Source organism: Scleropages formosus, chromosome 3, assembly GCF_900964775.1.
Source record: "Scleropages formosus chromosome 3, fSclFor1.1, whole genome shotgun sequence".
In the NCBI taxonomy this organism is placed as follows: domain Eukaryota; kingdom Metazoa; phylum Chordata; class Actinopteri; order Osteoglossiformes; family Osteoglossidae; genus Scleropages; species Scleropages formosus.
This window is the reverse complement of record NC_041808.1, coordinates 31,811,172-31,826,301: the sequence shown is the minus strand read 5'-3', so window position 1 is coordinate 31,826,301 and position 15,130 is coordinate 31,811,172. Positions and strand designations below refer to the sequence as shown.

General features: G+C 47.2%; 1 protein-coding gene across 1 annotated transcript; it reads left to right on the top strand.

Moving 5' to 3' along the window:
* Positions 1-4,051: 4,051 nt before the first annotated feature.
* tfap4 (transcription factor AP-4 (activating enhancer binding protein 4)) lies at positions 4,052-15,092 on the top strand. The gene is made up of 7 exons (XM_029250041.1): positions 4,052-4,805; positions 9,815-9,980; positions 10,714-10,812; positions 11,116-11,286; positions 11,432-11,587; positions 11,955-12,122; positions 13,160-15,092. Exons 1-7 carry the CDS (start codon positions 4,717-4,719, stop codon positions 13,316-13,318), a joined length of 1,008 nt encoding a protein of 335 aa, XP_029105874.1. The 5' UTR covers positions 4,052-4,716; the 3' UTR covers positions 13,319-15,092.
* The last annotated feature ends 38 nt before the right edge of the window (positions 15,093-15,130 follow it).

Here is a 15,130-nt window from a genome sequence, read left to right as displayed (position 1 = left end):
AGAAATGAAGACATGCTTGTAAATATGTTAGTTGCTGAGGTTGGTCAGGTGTGTCTTTTATCCAGTAAGGGGTCTAGTACTAGCTACACAGTCCTCACATTCTCAGGATGTATCCATTCCCTGGGGGCTGCAGGTGTGCTGTATTTCTTTCCACTTAATTCCTTTCTTGAAGTAATTCATGTGCTACTTTGACACCTCGCCTTGTATTTCAGTGTCAAAGAATATTCTAATAGGGAATTAGAATATGCAGGACTCCCAGTTCTCCAGGATTGGCATTTTTCTAAACCTGACCTTAACAGGGATTTAGTTACTAGGTCAGACACCCCTTTTACACTTTTTACACTCTTCATCTAAGTCAGGAGAGCAAATGTTTGACTGCTTACATAAGCTATATAGTATGTGAAATGGTCGCAACAAAACATGTTTGAAATGGTTACAGTTCAGGATGCTAATCACATGAGAACTCATTTTGTAGTTTGCACAGTAATAAGAAACACTGAAATTACTGCTTTCCCTACCTGTGTGGAGTGTAAGAAAAACTCACCACAGCACACTGTCTTCTGTTTCTGCTTTTGTTCAATCCACCCCCTGGAGGTAACATACTAAACTATGACACCTTTCTTTATGTCAGTACCTACCTATCCTGGTGGTCCCAGTTGTCCCTTTTGGCAGCATATGATGCGGCAAGGAAATTCTCACCTGCTGAAGTCTGTACTACAAAAGAGCGGTAGGGATGTCCTTGCTCATTGTTTTTTCCTTGGGTGATTTTATTTGTGTAGGACACTTAGTCTTGGGCTGAACAGCTTGTTGTTGTTGTTGTTGCTGTAATAATCTCTCACACACACACACACACACACAATGTCTACAACTGCTTGTCCTGAGCAGGGGCATGGTGAATCGGAGCCTAACCTGGCAACACAGGGCCCAAGGCTGAAGGAGGAGGGGACACACCCTGAACAGGATGCCAGTCCGCCGCAAGGCACCCCAAGCAGTATTTGAACTCCAGACCCACCACAGAGCAGGCCCCAGTCAAACATGCTGCGCTACTGCTCCCGTCAATAATAATAATAATAATAATAATAATAATAATAATAATAATAATAGCAGGAAGGTGTGGTAGTGCAGTGGGTTTAGCCAGTGCCTGCTGTGTGGTGGGTCTGGGGTTCAAGCCCTGCTTGGGGTGCCTTATGACAGCCTGGCATCCCATCTAGGGTGTGTCGCCTCCCCCTTGCGCCCTGTGTTGCCAGGTAAGGTTCGGGACAAGCGGTTATAGATGTTGGTTGGATGATGATAATTTGGTGACTTAGCTAATGCAATTTTTCCAAAATGACTTGCAGTATTTGGCCATTTATACAGCTATATGTTCTTGCTGAAGCAGTTCAATGAATATACCTTTCTCATTGGTACTACAGCAGTAGTAGGAAGTGGGGCTTTAAGTGAGAAACTTCAGATTAAAAGTTCATGTGTTTATCCATAGTTCTACCAGCTGTGATAAAAATGAAAGGTACAGTATTATAAGTCAAATGTCCAGCCCCATGAAAATGTAAGGAGTCAATCAATCAGCTGTACCCTGTAAATATGGTCTATGACTTACTGCTGAACACTATAAAAGGACACTGCACAGTGGAAGAGTCTCGACTGAACATGCCTTACAGGGTGAACCACGTACAAGTAGGACATGGATGCCCCTGGCCTCAGCGACCCAGTCTGCAAGTGTTGACGGTGTGATTGTATTGGAGTCATATATGTTTATCTCTCATACAATCTCACCCTCCAACTATGCCACAGCACCAAATTCAAAGGACATGAACTTTTTTTAGAACTTTTCAAAAGTAAAGTGTTATGTTTGGGCCAAAACTCATATATGTAAACACCACTACCTGTATAGTTGTGCTGTAGCAGGCACATGAGATCTTCAGTTTGATCCACTCAACATGAACATTACATTTAGCTGACACTTTCTCCAAAGCAACTTACAATGATAAGGTACATACAACAATTTACCCACTTAGACAGTTGGGTAATTTTACTGGAGCAATTTAAGGTAAGTACCTTGCTTAAGGGTACTACAGCCGGAATCTGAAGCAGTGACCTCTGGTTCTAAAGGCAGTAGCGCTAACCACTACACTACCAGCTGTCCCTAATATAGAAGTTCTGTTGCCCATACATTTGTACCTGTTGTACTAGGGAACAGAGATTAGTCTAGTTAACCAGCAATGAGCTAGTGTTGCCTACGGGACCATAAAGATCTGCAATTGCAGAACCAATGGCAGCACTGCAGGGGGCATGCAGGAAAGTGAAACATAGATTTGCTCATATTTCAACCAGCTGCTCCAACCGGCAAGGAGCAGCTGGGAGGTCATAAACCCCAGCACAACTGACCAAGGGAAGTGGATGCTGGAAGAGCAGGCTACAGGCATAGGACCCTACGGTGCCCTGCAATGACCTCTCCAACCTGGAAAACTTGTAACAGGCTATCAGGCTGAAGCAACATACAGCTTCGCAAAGCATTTTACTTTACACAATAGTGTAATGTTATTTCCTGGCTTTTTTTCAAAGTAACATTATTGTCTGAAATGCTTTCCCTTTCGGACTAATTTGGTTTTATTATTAAACCTAAAAATAATACCGATAGCTCGTTGTGTAACTTATTATTCTGGTTCTCATTGTTGATTCTCATCATTTTATTTCGCACCCAGCGGGCAGTAAAGTGCACCTACCATGTTAAATGTAGGATTTGCTGGAAAAATATTGTATTTCCAAGCAGAGTGCAGGTTATCAAGGGAGTTTTTCATTGTCCTGTGTGTTTGTGATCAGCCTGACAAGGAGATAGGGAAACCTCTGGAGGCAGAAGAGCCCAGCTGTTGAGGGTGGGGGGTGTTGGCCCCCTATGGAGCTCCCCCCAGGGGAAAAGGCACTATATGCCTGTTTACCCTCAGCGTAAACAAACAAAGCTGCTCTGCATGACCTTTGCTTGTGTCATGGTGAAATATCGAGTGGGTCCAACTTTTATGCATATACGAGAAATTCACAAATGCTTTGCGAGGATGGAACTGTAGCAATTTAATGTAGAGCCAACCTTTTATTTGAGTTATGTCTGATCCTTTGTCAGCGCTCTGTGTCACTGTGTGAGAAGAGCACCCTGTAAAAACAAACTGAGCTGAATACAGCAGAGCGTTAGTTTATACGGAGACTGGGGGCCCAACGCAGAGCGAAAAGACCAGACTTACCTTGTGCTCTGACACTACAGCTGTGTGGTAACTACCGGTAGAAACGCAGCAGAAACAGTAAAGTGTTTCATTAAACAGCACTTTTATGAGAGGAGGGTTATGCTGTCCAGAGTCACAGGAGCGGCTTCATACAGTAGCTAACACTAGTAGCTAACACATAACTCCTAAGAGCTATGTTCAGAGGTGACGAAACAATCATACAACTATTTTAGTATCTACAGCGGTTTCGGACAACGTGTGCGTGTCTGTTTTTCATATTTACATGTTTTAACTGAAACTGCGCAACTTCAGTGAGGGGTAAAATGCGACGACGTGGTAACAGTGGCCTAATATTGTGACAAGAGTCGTTTCCTTTCTGCTGGACGGTCAGCACAAACGTTATTTTGTGGTGATATGACTGTGGTATGAGAATGCTTTTGTATGTTAACTTTTGTGTGACGAGGTAACCTCAGAATACAACAAGAGCGCACGACACCACGCCGCTCCGAGCCCTGTCAGGGTGTGCGCGCGCGCGCTCCCATTTTGTGGCGGTTTGCGCGCCACTTGCAGCGCGCCCTCCGCTGAGGCACGAGCGGCGCCTTTCTCCGCCCACTTCCATATTCCCAAAATGGTGTACAGGCCGAGCTGTTCCGCGAAGCGCGCCCCCTCCCCCCGGGCGCCCCCACCCACGGCCTCCTTGGTGTTTTTGCAACCCCTGCCAACTCGTCAGCTGATCCTGCAGCTCGCGATGCACGCCCTTTGCGCGCTCGCGCACATACACACACGCGCACTACGGTCTCATTCACATTTTCTGCTGGTTTGGAGAAGGGGGAAATTTCGCGTGCGCGTCACGAAGCGTAGCGCACCACCATCAACAACCACGCGTCATTTTAGTCAGCTAACGCCGCACGCTCGTGCTGTTATAAATAATAGATGTTTTCCGTGGAACAGTGGTGATTTGTAGTTTTACAGTTGCTGGCTGTGTGCGCGCTGTACTACGCTGTATTTACATGCAGTTCCTCGCGCCGCAGAAAGAGGCTTTTCGTAGTTTGCTGTGTGATTCCAGCCAGCTGTTTCCCGCCTTGAAAGACATCCGATCAGCTGCAACCACACACACGCAGAGAGGGGAGGGGGGGAGAGCAGCAGAGAGAAAGAGAGAGGAAGGGAGGGAGACGACGGAGAGCGCCACACACATACACACACACTCTCGCTCTCTCTCACTCGCGCGCGCGCACACACACACTGAGGGAACCCCATCAGCTGGGAGTAGAGTAACATTACAACTCCGTGCACTTCATACATATGCACACACACAGGCAAGCACAACCTGCAGATTCTCGTGGGCGGAAAAAAACACACTCGTTGCAGCGCGTGACGGGGCCAGCAGGTTTCCCACGCGGGGAGTGATACGCAAGGATATAAACAGAGGAAAGCAAAAAAAAAAAAAAAAAAAAAAAAAAAACCGCGGCAGAAACCAAGGACCCAAAAAAGCTGGGGAGGAAAAAGCATGGAGTATTTCATGGTGCCAACTCAGAAGGTGCCCTCCTTGCAACACTTCAGGAAAACGGAGAAAGAAGTGATCGGGGGTCTCTGTAGGTGCGTATGCGCACAGACATCGCTCCGTTCTCTCGCGCCTCGTCTCGTGTGTGTGCCCGCGAACTGTTGTGCGTTTCGTGTCGGCGGCGGCGCGGCAGCACGCTCCGCGTTTCATTGCTGTGTTATTGTGTCCCGGAGCCGCGGCGGGCACAACGAGAGCGGGACGCCCAGTGCCCTCATCCACCCCGGGCCACGATGTACGTTCGAGCGGCGGCTCCGTGATAGAAACGAGGGGCGAAATCGCGGTGGTGTCACTTGCTCCGTTTCTTTGTGAAATCGACGCATTTTGTGTCTCGCAAACACAAACCACGTGGTTTGAGGCGCTCCACGCTGCTCTTGTTGTAACGCGCCACTCCGGTGCCGTTTCCCCCCTAAAGCGCCTCTTTCACTACATTCGTGTGTGTTTGCTCCGTGCTGGGCATCCGACTCGGATCTTCGGTGTGGGGACGAGGGCCGATGCGTGCGGGCTGTGCGGTGCGAGGGAGCCGAAGTTATTGTGGGCAGTGCGGCCATGCTTGTGGCGTGTGCTCGAGTAGTAACCCGTCTGGCGTCGGGCTCCGCTCACTAGTGCCGTTTTACCGCTTCAAACGAACACATGTTGGCGGCGTTTGCTTGAAAATGCCTCGTCTGCTTTAAAAAGCACCGCTGGTGTGGTCTCTGCGGGTCGCGTTTCGCTGCTGTGCCCTGCGCCCATTATGCGCGCAGTTCTGCCATGCTGCCGCATGGACGGGCTGGAGGAAGCCGAGTCGCATTGTTCTAATGGCGGAACGCTCCACTGCGCCCTCGCACACCTTTATTTAAAGTCCTTGTCAAAACCCGGTGGAATGATATTTTTTTTAATCTTAAGTCGGAAAAGGTAAAGTGCTTTATACCAAGAGAATGAAAGGTATTAAGTTGTCTTTTTAATAAAAGGGGGTGTGTGTGCGCGCGTACGGACAGGCCCGTCAGCGCGTCCGCAGCCTCTGCCAGACGAGGAGGCGGAGGGAGCAGAGCCCATGGAAGCGCGAGGGTTTCTGGGAAATGTAGTCCCCTGTCTGAACTACACGCGCGGAGCATCTTGGTATTTGTGAGAGTGCTGCTGAGCAGATGATCGTGATATGGACGCAAACTCACTGGATTCATTTATGTATTTTAAACTAAGAAAATTTAATCGTGTGGTAGCAGTTTGTGCTTTTTTGTGACGCATCATCGAGTTTCCTCACATCTTTGGTTAATTTAGCCAACACATTGACTGGGTAGATCTAAACTTTTTATTTTGAAAATTGGTATTTTGTGTGGTGCTATCAGATACGGGAGATATTTGTCCCCTTTCCCAGTTTTTTTTTTTTTTTTTTTTTTTTTTTTAAAACAAGAAAAAAAACAAGAAAACATAAGTGTTCTGTATGTTCCTAGCAACATCATACAAGAATACAGTTACGATAGCTGGTGGCATAGCGGTTAGAGGTGCTGGCTTTGGACCCAAGGGTTGCAAGTTCAAATCCCACCTTCAGCTGTAGTACCCATGAGCAAGGTACTTACCATACATTGCTCCAGTAAAATTATCCAGCTGTATAAATGGATAAATAATTGTAGGTAGAAAAGTCTCATCTAAGTGAATAAATGTAAATGCATTTCTGTTCAACTTAATTCACTCGTTTAAAAAATTTTAATCTTCCCCTTGCTGCGCTCTTCCGAAATGTTTCTTGTCTCTCCAAGAGACACGGTACTGCTACCAGCCATGTGGAAATGGTGGTAATTTGTGCTGCAAGTGTCCGATGAGGGTGCTGGACTTGTAAAGTATGACCTCAGGGTAAAGGGTGTGACTCTTGTCCCTCCTCATTATGGTGATCTTGAGGTGTGCGATTGTTACACTGACAGCTGAGTAGTGTTTTAAAAAAAAAAAAAGGATCTCAGCACCTTCAGTAGATAAGATATCCTGCTGAGGACCAGAGCAGGATGTTTACCGTTTTCACTACATCTGCTGTCAGGTCCCCCAAGTGACTGCATGTAATGAAATGGCTGAAACTGAACAAGGTGTGGCTGACGTGTCTTGCAGTCATTGCACAGAGTTTGAGCCACTGTATCTTCAACTGATGTGAAAATGAACAAGGTCATTTGAAAACTTTTTTTTTTTTAATTTTTTTGTTAAAAGTATTCACATAACCATGATCCTGTTGTAGTTATTTGCTTAGGTATCGGTTTTGTCCAGAATGCCTTAAGTTTGCTTTGTAAATTAAACTACTTAAACAGGGTAATTTTACTGGCATAATTCAAACCCTGGACCTCTATATTGCAAGGAAACAGCTTGAATTACCACACTACCTGCTTCCTTCACTGTGCTGAATGGTGCCCCAGATTAGATTTTCTAACTGGGTGAATATTAAAAATTAGCAGTAACTTGATGAGTAGGCAGGACTGCAAGTGTACTAAGAAGAGGGGAAAATTTCCCTTATCAATGCCATTGCCATAATACAAATTGAGCTCTTACTTTCAAATTTAAAATGGAATTTTTTTTTTCTTCAGAGAATTACACCATGAAATAAATTAACTTTTTGCAAACCTAATTGTTCACTATAACTTGCCTGTTTCCTATCAGATCTGCCCCAAAGGAGGGGAGGGGGGGTATCCAGGATTCCATGTTACCACACACACACACGCGCACACAGTCTGAAGCCGCTTGTCCAAAGTAGGGTCGCTATGAACTGGAGCCTAGCCGGGCCACGCAGGGTGCGAGGCTGGGGAGGGGACACCAGTCTGTCACAAGGCACCCCAAGCGGAGCTCGAACCCCAGACTCACAGGAGAGTAGGACCCGGCCAAACCCGCTGCAACACCCCCCGTTACCCCAGTGAAATGTAAACAATGCAGTGCCCCACGTGAGGGAGCGTAGCCCCCCTGTTGTATGAATCTCCACAGTTCTCGGTGTTTGCACGGCACCGCCTGAGCGTGTTCCGATAAGGGTGCCTGCAGGAGACTTTCCACCGATGCCCTGTGCGAGAGGCCTGGACTGCAGGCGATCCGTCTGCCCGACTGTCGATAAATCGTCAGAGCGACAGCGTAGGGCTGCGGGTTGCACCAGCGCTTGTGTGATTTTCAGAGCCCAGTCATGTTATTGAAGTAATTATTTTGACAATGAGCCATCCTCTGGATGTCTGGTGTAAATCCAACACTAATTGAAAGGTAACAGTGAAACCCACAGGGTGGGATGCCCACTTCTGTCTCCCTCTGACGCTCAGGAAAACTCCTCTTTTTTTAAAAAATGTTTTTTTTGTCAATTGGAAACTGCCCCCAGATGAAATCAGTTTTTATTCATTTATTTTGAGCCAGTTTATTATTAGAAGGGTATTTTAGCACTCATTAAATGTCAATCAGTTGGCTTTTCCTGTGTAGTTTTTGTGTTGCCAGACGCCCCCACGTAACCCTTTGGCTTATTCCACATTGCTGTGGTTTTGGAAGATGGTGCGAGATTTGCGCTGGTCCAGAAGCGCAAAGCTTAGTGTTTTAGAGCTGGACGGTGGTTCACGACTCGAAAGACAATGGGGCAAAGGTTCCAGGAAAGTCACCAGTGATCGGGCTGCTCTGTCTTAGCCAGTTGCTGTAGTTGCCCCATTAAAAAAGGTCCACCGTTTATAACACTCTGAGGTACTTTTTTTAAAACCGTTTATTTTAGCTTGTAACTTAGACTAAGGATTTAGACCCTTCACCTGTTGCTTTGGTTTCGAAGCAAGAATGATCTGTTTTTCACAGGAATGTGGTTTATATTCGACCTTGCTTATCGCAACTGACGCTCAGGTTTGGGGTTTTTTTGCGGTTTGGGGCAGTTGAAAGATGGGGGGGGGGGGGTGAAACATATGCAGGCCTATGGTTTTTATCTGTACACCTTTATAGCATTCGGTGTTGCAGTGCACTTTGTGTAGCACAAGTCTCTGAGAAAGACGTAGACGCGAGTCGAGGAATCCCTTGTGTAGACGACTGCGGTGGTGGAGCTGCAGCATTTAATCTCCTTATTTTGTTTGGACTCCTGGCGTACGGACGTGACCCTGATATAACAAGTCATGGCATTAGTGTTTTTTTTTTCTTCCCCTGAGAGTGCAGTTCGTCGTGTATAATTTGAGGTTAAACCCTTTTTGAGATGATTCGTGACGGCAGTGACACTGGGTCGTAGCAACGCTACGAAAGAGCAACAGAGAGGAGACTCGGATGTGGAGCGCAAAGACTTGTTACTGCTAGGTGGTGGCTGTTTTGTCCTGAGAAGTGCAGCTCATATTTTTAATTTACTGTTATTGTAGTAAAAGGATGGGGAAATTGAAGATGCAGCCTGTCATTTGAGCTTCTAATCGGCAGCATGCAGTCAAGTCAGGGGTGTTTTCGCCGCAATATGGTCCCTCTCTTCTACGAGGAACTGTGTCTGGCTCTTTCTTTCCCTTTTTTTTGTGATCCTCGAACTCAGATCATCTTTGTTTGTTCTGTTCACCTGTTTCAAGTCAAACTCCAGAAGAAGCCAGTAAATGTTTGCATGAGTGCGTGTATATAAATGTGTTGGGGAAAACGATGGAAAAACCAGGGGTCCGAGGGCCATATGTAATCTACATAATCTAAAGGGTATCGAAGAGTGTATGGGTGTGTGTGTGTGTGTCTGTCCGTCCTGTGGTTGGTAGTCTTAAGAGTGAGAAAAGATGTGTAAAGACTTGTATAAAAGTTGCATCTCAGACTTCAGGCCCATTATCATTGCTACATGCTGGTTACAGCTTTGTCTGTTTTGTTCCACACACATACACAGAGTGATACATCTAGATAGCCACTGTTTAACCCAACCTGGGAAATGTGAATATTTACTTTGATCTTTGGTGGAAAACATCTCTTGTAGTTGAAGTTCTTGTGAGTTTACTTCTGCGGGGAGTTGGAACTCTCTGTCCTGTTCAATAAGGAAAAGGTGCTGTTGAAACGGGTTACGGCGTATCATGTGCATCCCATTTGTTGATGGTGCCGTGGTTGTCTGACCTGTGACCCTCTGCTCCGATGACACCGCTAGCCTGGCGAACATTCCCCTCACCCCGGAGACGGCTCGTGACCAGGAGCGGCGCATCCGCCGCGAGATCGCCAACAGCAACGAGCGCCGGCGCATGCAGAGCATCAACGCGGGCTTCCAGTCGCTGAAGACTCTCATTCCCCACAGCGACGGAGAGAAGCTCAGCAAGGTGAGAGCTGGAGCCTCGCGTGTGTCTCTGTGCCTTACGCAGTATGTTCCATGCTGCTTATACGGTATACGACTCAGCGTACTGTCCAGATTTCCTGTACTCTACTCTACTCTGCATAGAGAAGTTGTATGAAACACTAGTTATGACCCTGTGTTTCTAGATTAATAAATAAATTTAGGGGAAAAAAAATAAACCTTTGAATAGTCCCTTGATTTGTGGCTCATCATTTAAAATGCATTTTAACAGGGACAGCTGGTAGCATACTGGTTAGCGTGGTGCCTTTGCACCTAAAGGTTGCAGGTTCGATCTCCAGCTGTAGTATCCTTGAGCAAGGTACTTACCCTAAATTGCTCCAGTAAAATTATGCAGCTGTGTAAATAATTGTAAGTGTGTGATTATTGTAACCTTAACATTGTAAGTCGCTTTGGAGAAAAACATCTGCTTAATGAATAAGAGTAAATGTAAACTGGTGAGTATTTTGCACCTGAGACAGCAGGGCAGGGTTTTATTCAAGTCAGTTAGGTGTCACGGTTGGGGGATCAGTAAGTGAAAGCCAGCACGTAGGCAGCGGTCTTGGATTCTGGCGTGTTCCTCTGTTGTTCATCACGGTTGTGTTGATGTGACACGACTGTGTTTTTGCAGTTTTTCGGCTGACGTGCACAGTGTAGTTGGGACATGACAACTGGGACCTTGTTAACTGACCATGTTATCCTGCTCTTCAACACACACGCAGGCTGCCATTCTCCAGCAGACAGCCGAGTACATCTTCTCCCTGGAGCAGGAAAAGACTCGGCTGCTGCAGCAGAACACCCAGCTGAAGCGCTTCATCCAGGTGAGTTCTTTGCCCGGGGGGGGCGCCACTTTGAGCCAAAGTGGTTTGAGGTTAGCCAGAGCTTTGTGTCTCTGTGTGAACTTTTTCTTGAAGGAAATGAAAATTATTTTGCTTTTGCAGATTGACTCGCCTTCACTTATACACGCTTCTGTTGTTTAATGTTGTTTCGTGATGTTTTGCTAATTGTTGCTGGACTAAACACATCTGCATGTTGGCCAGGAACGTCAGTCTGGGGTGAAGCATCTTCAGCACCCTCACTTGTGCGACTTACATTTTCTTTTTGTCGCTTCATCGGTCTGCTAGGAGTTCAGTGGTTCTTCTCCCAAGAGGAGGCGCACAGAGGAAAAGGATGAGGGCATTGGGTCCCCAGACATCCTTGAGGAGGAGAAGGCGGAGGACTTGCGGCGGGAGATGATCGAGCTCCGGCAGCAGCTGGACAAGGAGCGCTCTGTGCGCATGATGCTGGAGGAGCAGGTTAGCCAGCCGTGAGCACTCACCTCTGAGCAAGCGCGCTCTACTGAAGCCATAGGGAGACGCTTGTAGGTGGGGTACAGAGGTGGATGCCCAGGTTCTGACTGTTTGCCGCCGTCCTCCACCTTCCCGCTCCTTGTGTCACCAGATCCGTTCCCTGGATGCTCATCTGTACCCCGAAAAGCTGAAGGTGATTGCTCAGCAGGTGCAGGAACAGCACATGCAGACGCAGACGCAGACTCTGCTTCGGCTGCAACAGCAGCAAGAGCAGCTGGAGAGGGAGACGGCCTCACGCAGCCCGCAGGTTAGTGACTCACCCCTTCGCAGTGCTCACGCGTACACTTTCCGTGCATGCGGCTCAGAATGCTGCCGGTTTCAGGGGCAAACCTAGTGGCCGTTCACAGGACTGCTGCAATTTGCAGATCAGGTGTCTGTGCATCAGGAAGAAGTAGTTGGAAAAGCGCACATTGCAGGAACACAATGTGTAACAGGTGGCAGTAAACTTAGTACACTTACTGCACATGCAGAGACAGTTTCAGCCACCAGGGGCACTAAAACCGTACTGTAATTTGGATCTTTCCCATACCAGCTTTTTATATGTATTTGGAATAATAGTCGTTTCACATAAGTATGACTACTGATTATTGCATGACCTCTGCTCTGTTCTATAGGTGTTAACTTCTCCCACGCCTCCAGCTCCAACTCACCACGCCACAGTTATTGTTCCCGCCCCCACGTTGCCTCACCCGCCCCATCATGTCACTGTGGTTACAATGGGTCCAACCTCTGTCATCAACACAGCTTCCACATCACGGCAGAACCTTGACACCATTGTGCAGGTAAAGGAGTGACGTGTGTATGCAGAGGCTGGACAAAAGTTACTGAAACATAAAAACAAAATGGAAAGCTGGTAAACTAGTGGATACAGCTGCTGCCGTTGGATACGAAGGATCGAATTTCACCTCCAGCTGTAGTACCCTTGAGCAAGGTGCTTGCTGTAATTTGCTCCAGTAGAAGCCAGAAAAGCCACAGTACGAAAGACAGTTTAAAAATATTTTTCCTCCTCTTTCATCACTTCCCCTTCCTGTGAATGAGCTAGGGCGTCAAGGCAGGACAAAATTCGACGCTAAACTTCAGTTTGTCTCGGTACACAGTAATGTCAGCTTTGACATGTTGCTCATACTTTTATGCAAGTTACACATGACATGTAATAGTCCCCGGTGCGATATGTGGTATTGCATGGCCACGGGACAGCGGATTAGTGCTCGTAACCACAAGGATGTATATTGAAATCCCACCCCACCACTGCTTCAGTGCTCTTGAGCAATCCGCTTTCCCCCAAACTGATCCCCTCTAAATACCCTGCTGTAAATCGCTTTAGATAAAGGCGTCATCTAAATGTCAAATAATGGCATTAAGTGCTAATTTCTTAATAAGCATAGGCTGAATTTGAGTCGGTAGGTTTTCATCATTAGCCAAGATGCCCTGCCTGTCACTCGAGGGGACAGCTGTGAGTGACACACAGCCGTGGGCAACGAAACGGTGCCCAAAGTGGTGGTGAAGAGGTGTTGCTAATGCTTTGCAGTAAAATTGGTTTTAACGTTTCAGCTTTCCTGAAAACATCAACGGAAGTGTCGCAACTAATGAGAAGAGGGTGACAGAAACGTAACAAAACTTTTAAAACAAATGTACTTGAGATCTTTAAGGGATGGACGCATGTACTTCCACGACTTCCCATAAAGTTTCAGCGATATGTACAATGTGGGCTTTGGGTAAGTCGAGGAGGAGCTTGGAATACATAACAGTGTCAACACAAGTGTATGTTTCATGTCCTTGTCCCCCCCCCCCCCCCCCCCCCCCCCCCAACCCTCCCCAGGCCATCCAGCACATCGAGGGGACACAGGACAAGCTCTGTGGTCTGGAGGAGGATCAGCGGCGGGCGGTGATTGTGACCCCGGGCCGCATCACCCAGGATGGCACTAGCTCAGACACTGCCTCCGACAGCGAGGCCCACGAGGACGACTCCCTGCCCTGAACCCCGTCCGCGTCGGGGCGAGCGCCGAGGGCCGGCCCTTGGGGAGAGACTCCCACACACAAGCAGCACTCTGACTCGCACTCGAAAGACTGACTGTCAGACAAATCGTTTTTAGACCCAAGCTTACGTACACCCAGGTGTACAAGCCCCACCCCCCAATCTTACTCTTTGAAACATACATTTGTATGCTTGCATAACTATTGAAAGCTAGTTGCGAGGAGCTGAGGACGAGGACAAGGACACACTACCAGTGATGCTCTCTACAGTCTGCTCTCCGTCGCCACTTCCCCCTGTTCTGGGTCCTCCTTTCGTGGCGGTCGATGGTGAACGTGGAAAGTGCAAGACTTTTTTTTAAAAAAGAAGGACCACGACACCCATCTACGCACCGAACCCTGCCCTCTATGAGAAAGACATTCAGCTTCTTTCCTTTCCAGTTGCCTCCTGGGGGGAGGCCACCATACAGCTTGACACTGTGAGCCTTTCGATATTTCCACCCGTTTCAGACTTTTCGCTTCGGAATCGGGCGAAATGTTGAAAGTTGGCTTTTTTGGTGTTCCTCCTTTTGATTTTTTTTTTTTTTTTTAAGGTGTATTTTGCGCTGTTCTTTTAAGCAAGTTCCAGTTCTCTGTTGGTCTCCTTTCGCTTCGTGTTAGCTGGATAATCACAAACGTTTTCAATAAGACGAGTCGAGAGCGAGACGTGCAGCAGGCGACAGCCGTGCAGGAGTGTACGGATGGGGTAAGGGTGTCCGCCACGGAGAGGGCGCTTCTCAGAGTGCTCCTATGTCTGCGCTGACACTCTCACTCGCACAGCCCCATGGGACTGAGCTGATGTTCATTCACACCTGAAGGGAAATGTGCTGCTCTTTCTCGTTGGCAGCAGGGTTAGGGTTACTGTTCCATTGTAACGCTCTCAACATTTTGTCCTCTTTTTTTTTTTTTTTTTTCTTCCTTTTTCTTTTATGTGAAATAGTTTCCCGAATGCCGTCGATAAGCTATTCTGCAGGGCTTGCTGGGTCATGCCCTGCAGGAGATCTTTACAGTTTTGATTCCTTTTATAGTTGATTCCCTTCAGGTTTTTTCCCTGAGATTCGAGCTGTTTTTGTGCGACAGCGTTCGCGCTCTGTGTGGGCGTGGCTGCCTTTCACACATCGTATATGTGTGTATCGCGTCGGCTGTCGGTGCGAAGGCAGTGCTGGGCTGACTTACTCAGCCCGCACGTTTATCTATGCAGCTGCAAAATACACACGCGCACACTTGTGCTCATTTGAGTAACACACCTGCTTGCCCTGCAATGATCTCCCGCTGTAGCTCTGGATGCCCTCAATCAGTCGCTCACGATTTTTCTTTAGTTCTCTCTAGTGAACTAATTAATGTGCCCCCAGTACCGTGGGTACAAGGGGCTCTTGTGGTGTCATTCCCACCCAGACTTGAACATCACGCTGTCTGTTTAACTAGTGGTCAATAAGGTTCTGTGCTACTTGAAAGATGGCGAAGACTGGGAACCGTAGACAAAGTTGTGCGGGGCCTACGTCCGGTCTCATCCCTTGCAGGTGCTATATTTGTACCACATGGGGGGCGCTGTGATATTTTTTAAGAAAAAAAAAAAGAATCTTTATACGTGTATATTTATGTAAATATGCCAGCTTATATTCTGTACGTCGTAATTTGTCTCGTACGTCGTTTCAGAGCCTGGTAAACGAAGGGCTGTGAAGCGATTCGATATGCCCACATGTAGGAATTGCATGTGCTTAAAAACAAACAAACAAACAAAAAAAAAAAAAGTCTTTCAGCATTTGTGTGTGTGTGTGTG

Coding starts and splice junctions, on each gene's coding strand:
- tfap4 (XM_029250041.1), top strand. CDS start 4,717: ATGGAGTATTTCATGGTGCCAACTCAGAAGGTGCCCTCCTTGCAACAC. Junction 4,806..9,814: donor GTGATCGGGGGTCTCTGTAG/GTGCGTATGCGC, acceptor TGACACCGCTAG/CCTGGCGAACATTCCCCTCA. Junction 11,588..11,954: donor CGGCCTCACGCAGCCCGCAG/GTTAGTGACTCA, acceptor TCTGTTCTATAG/GTGTTAACTTCTCCCACGCC.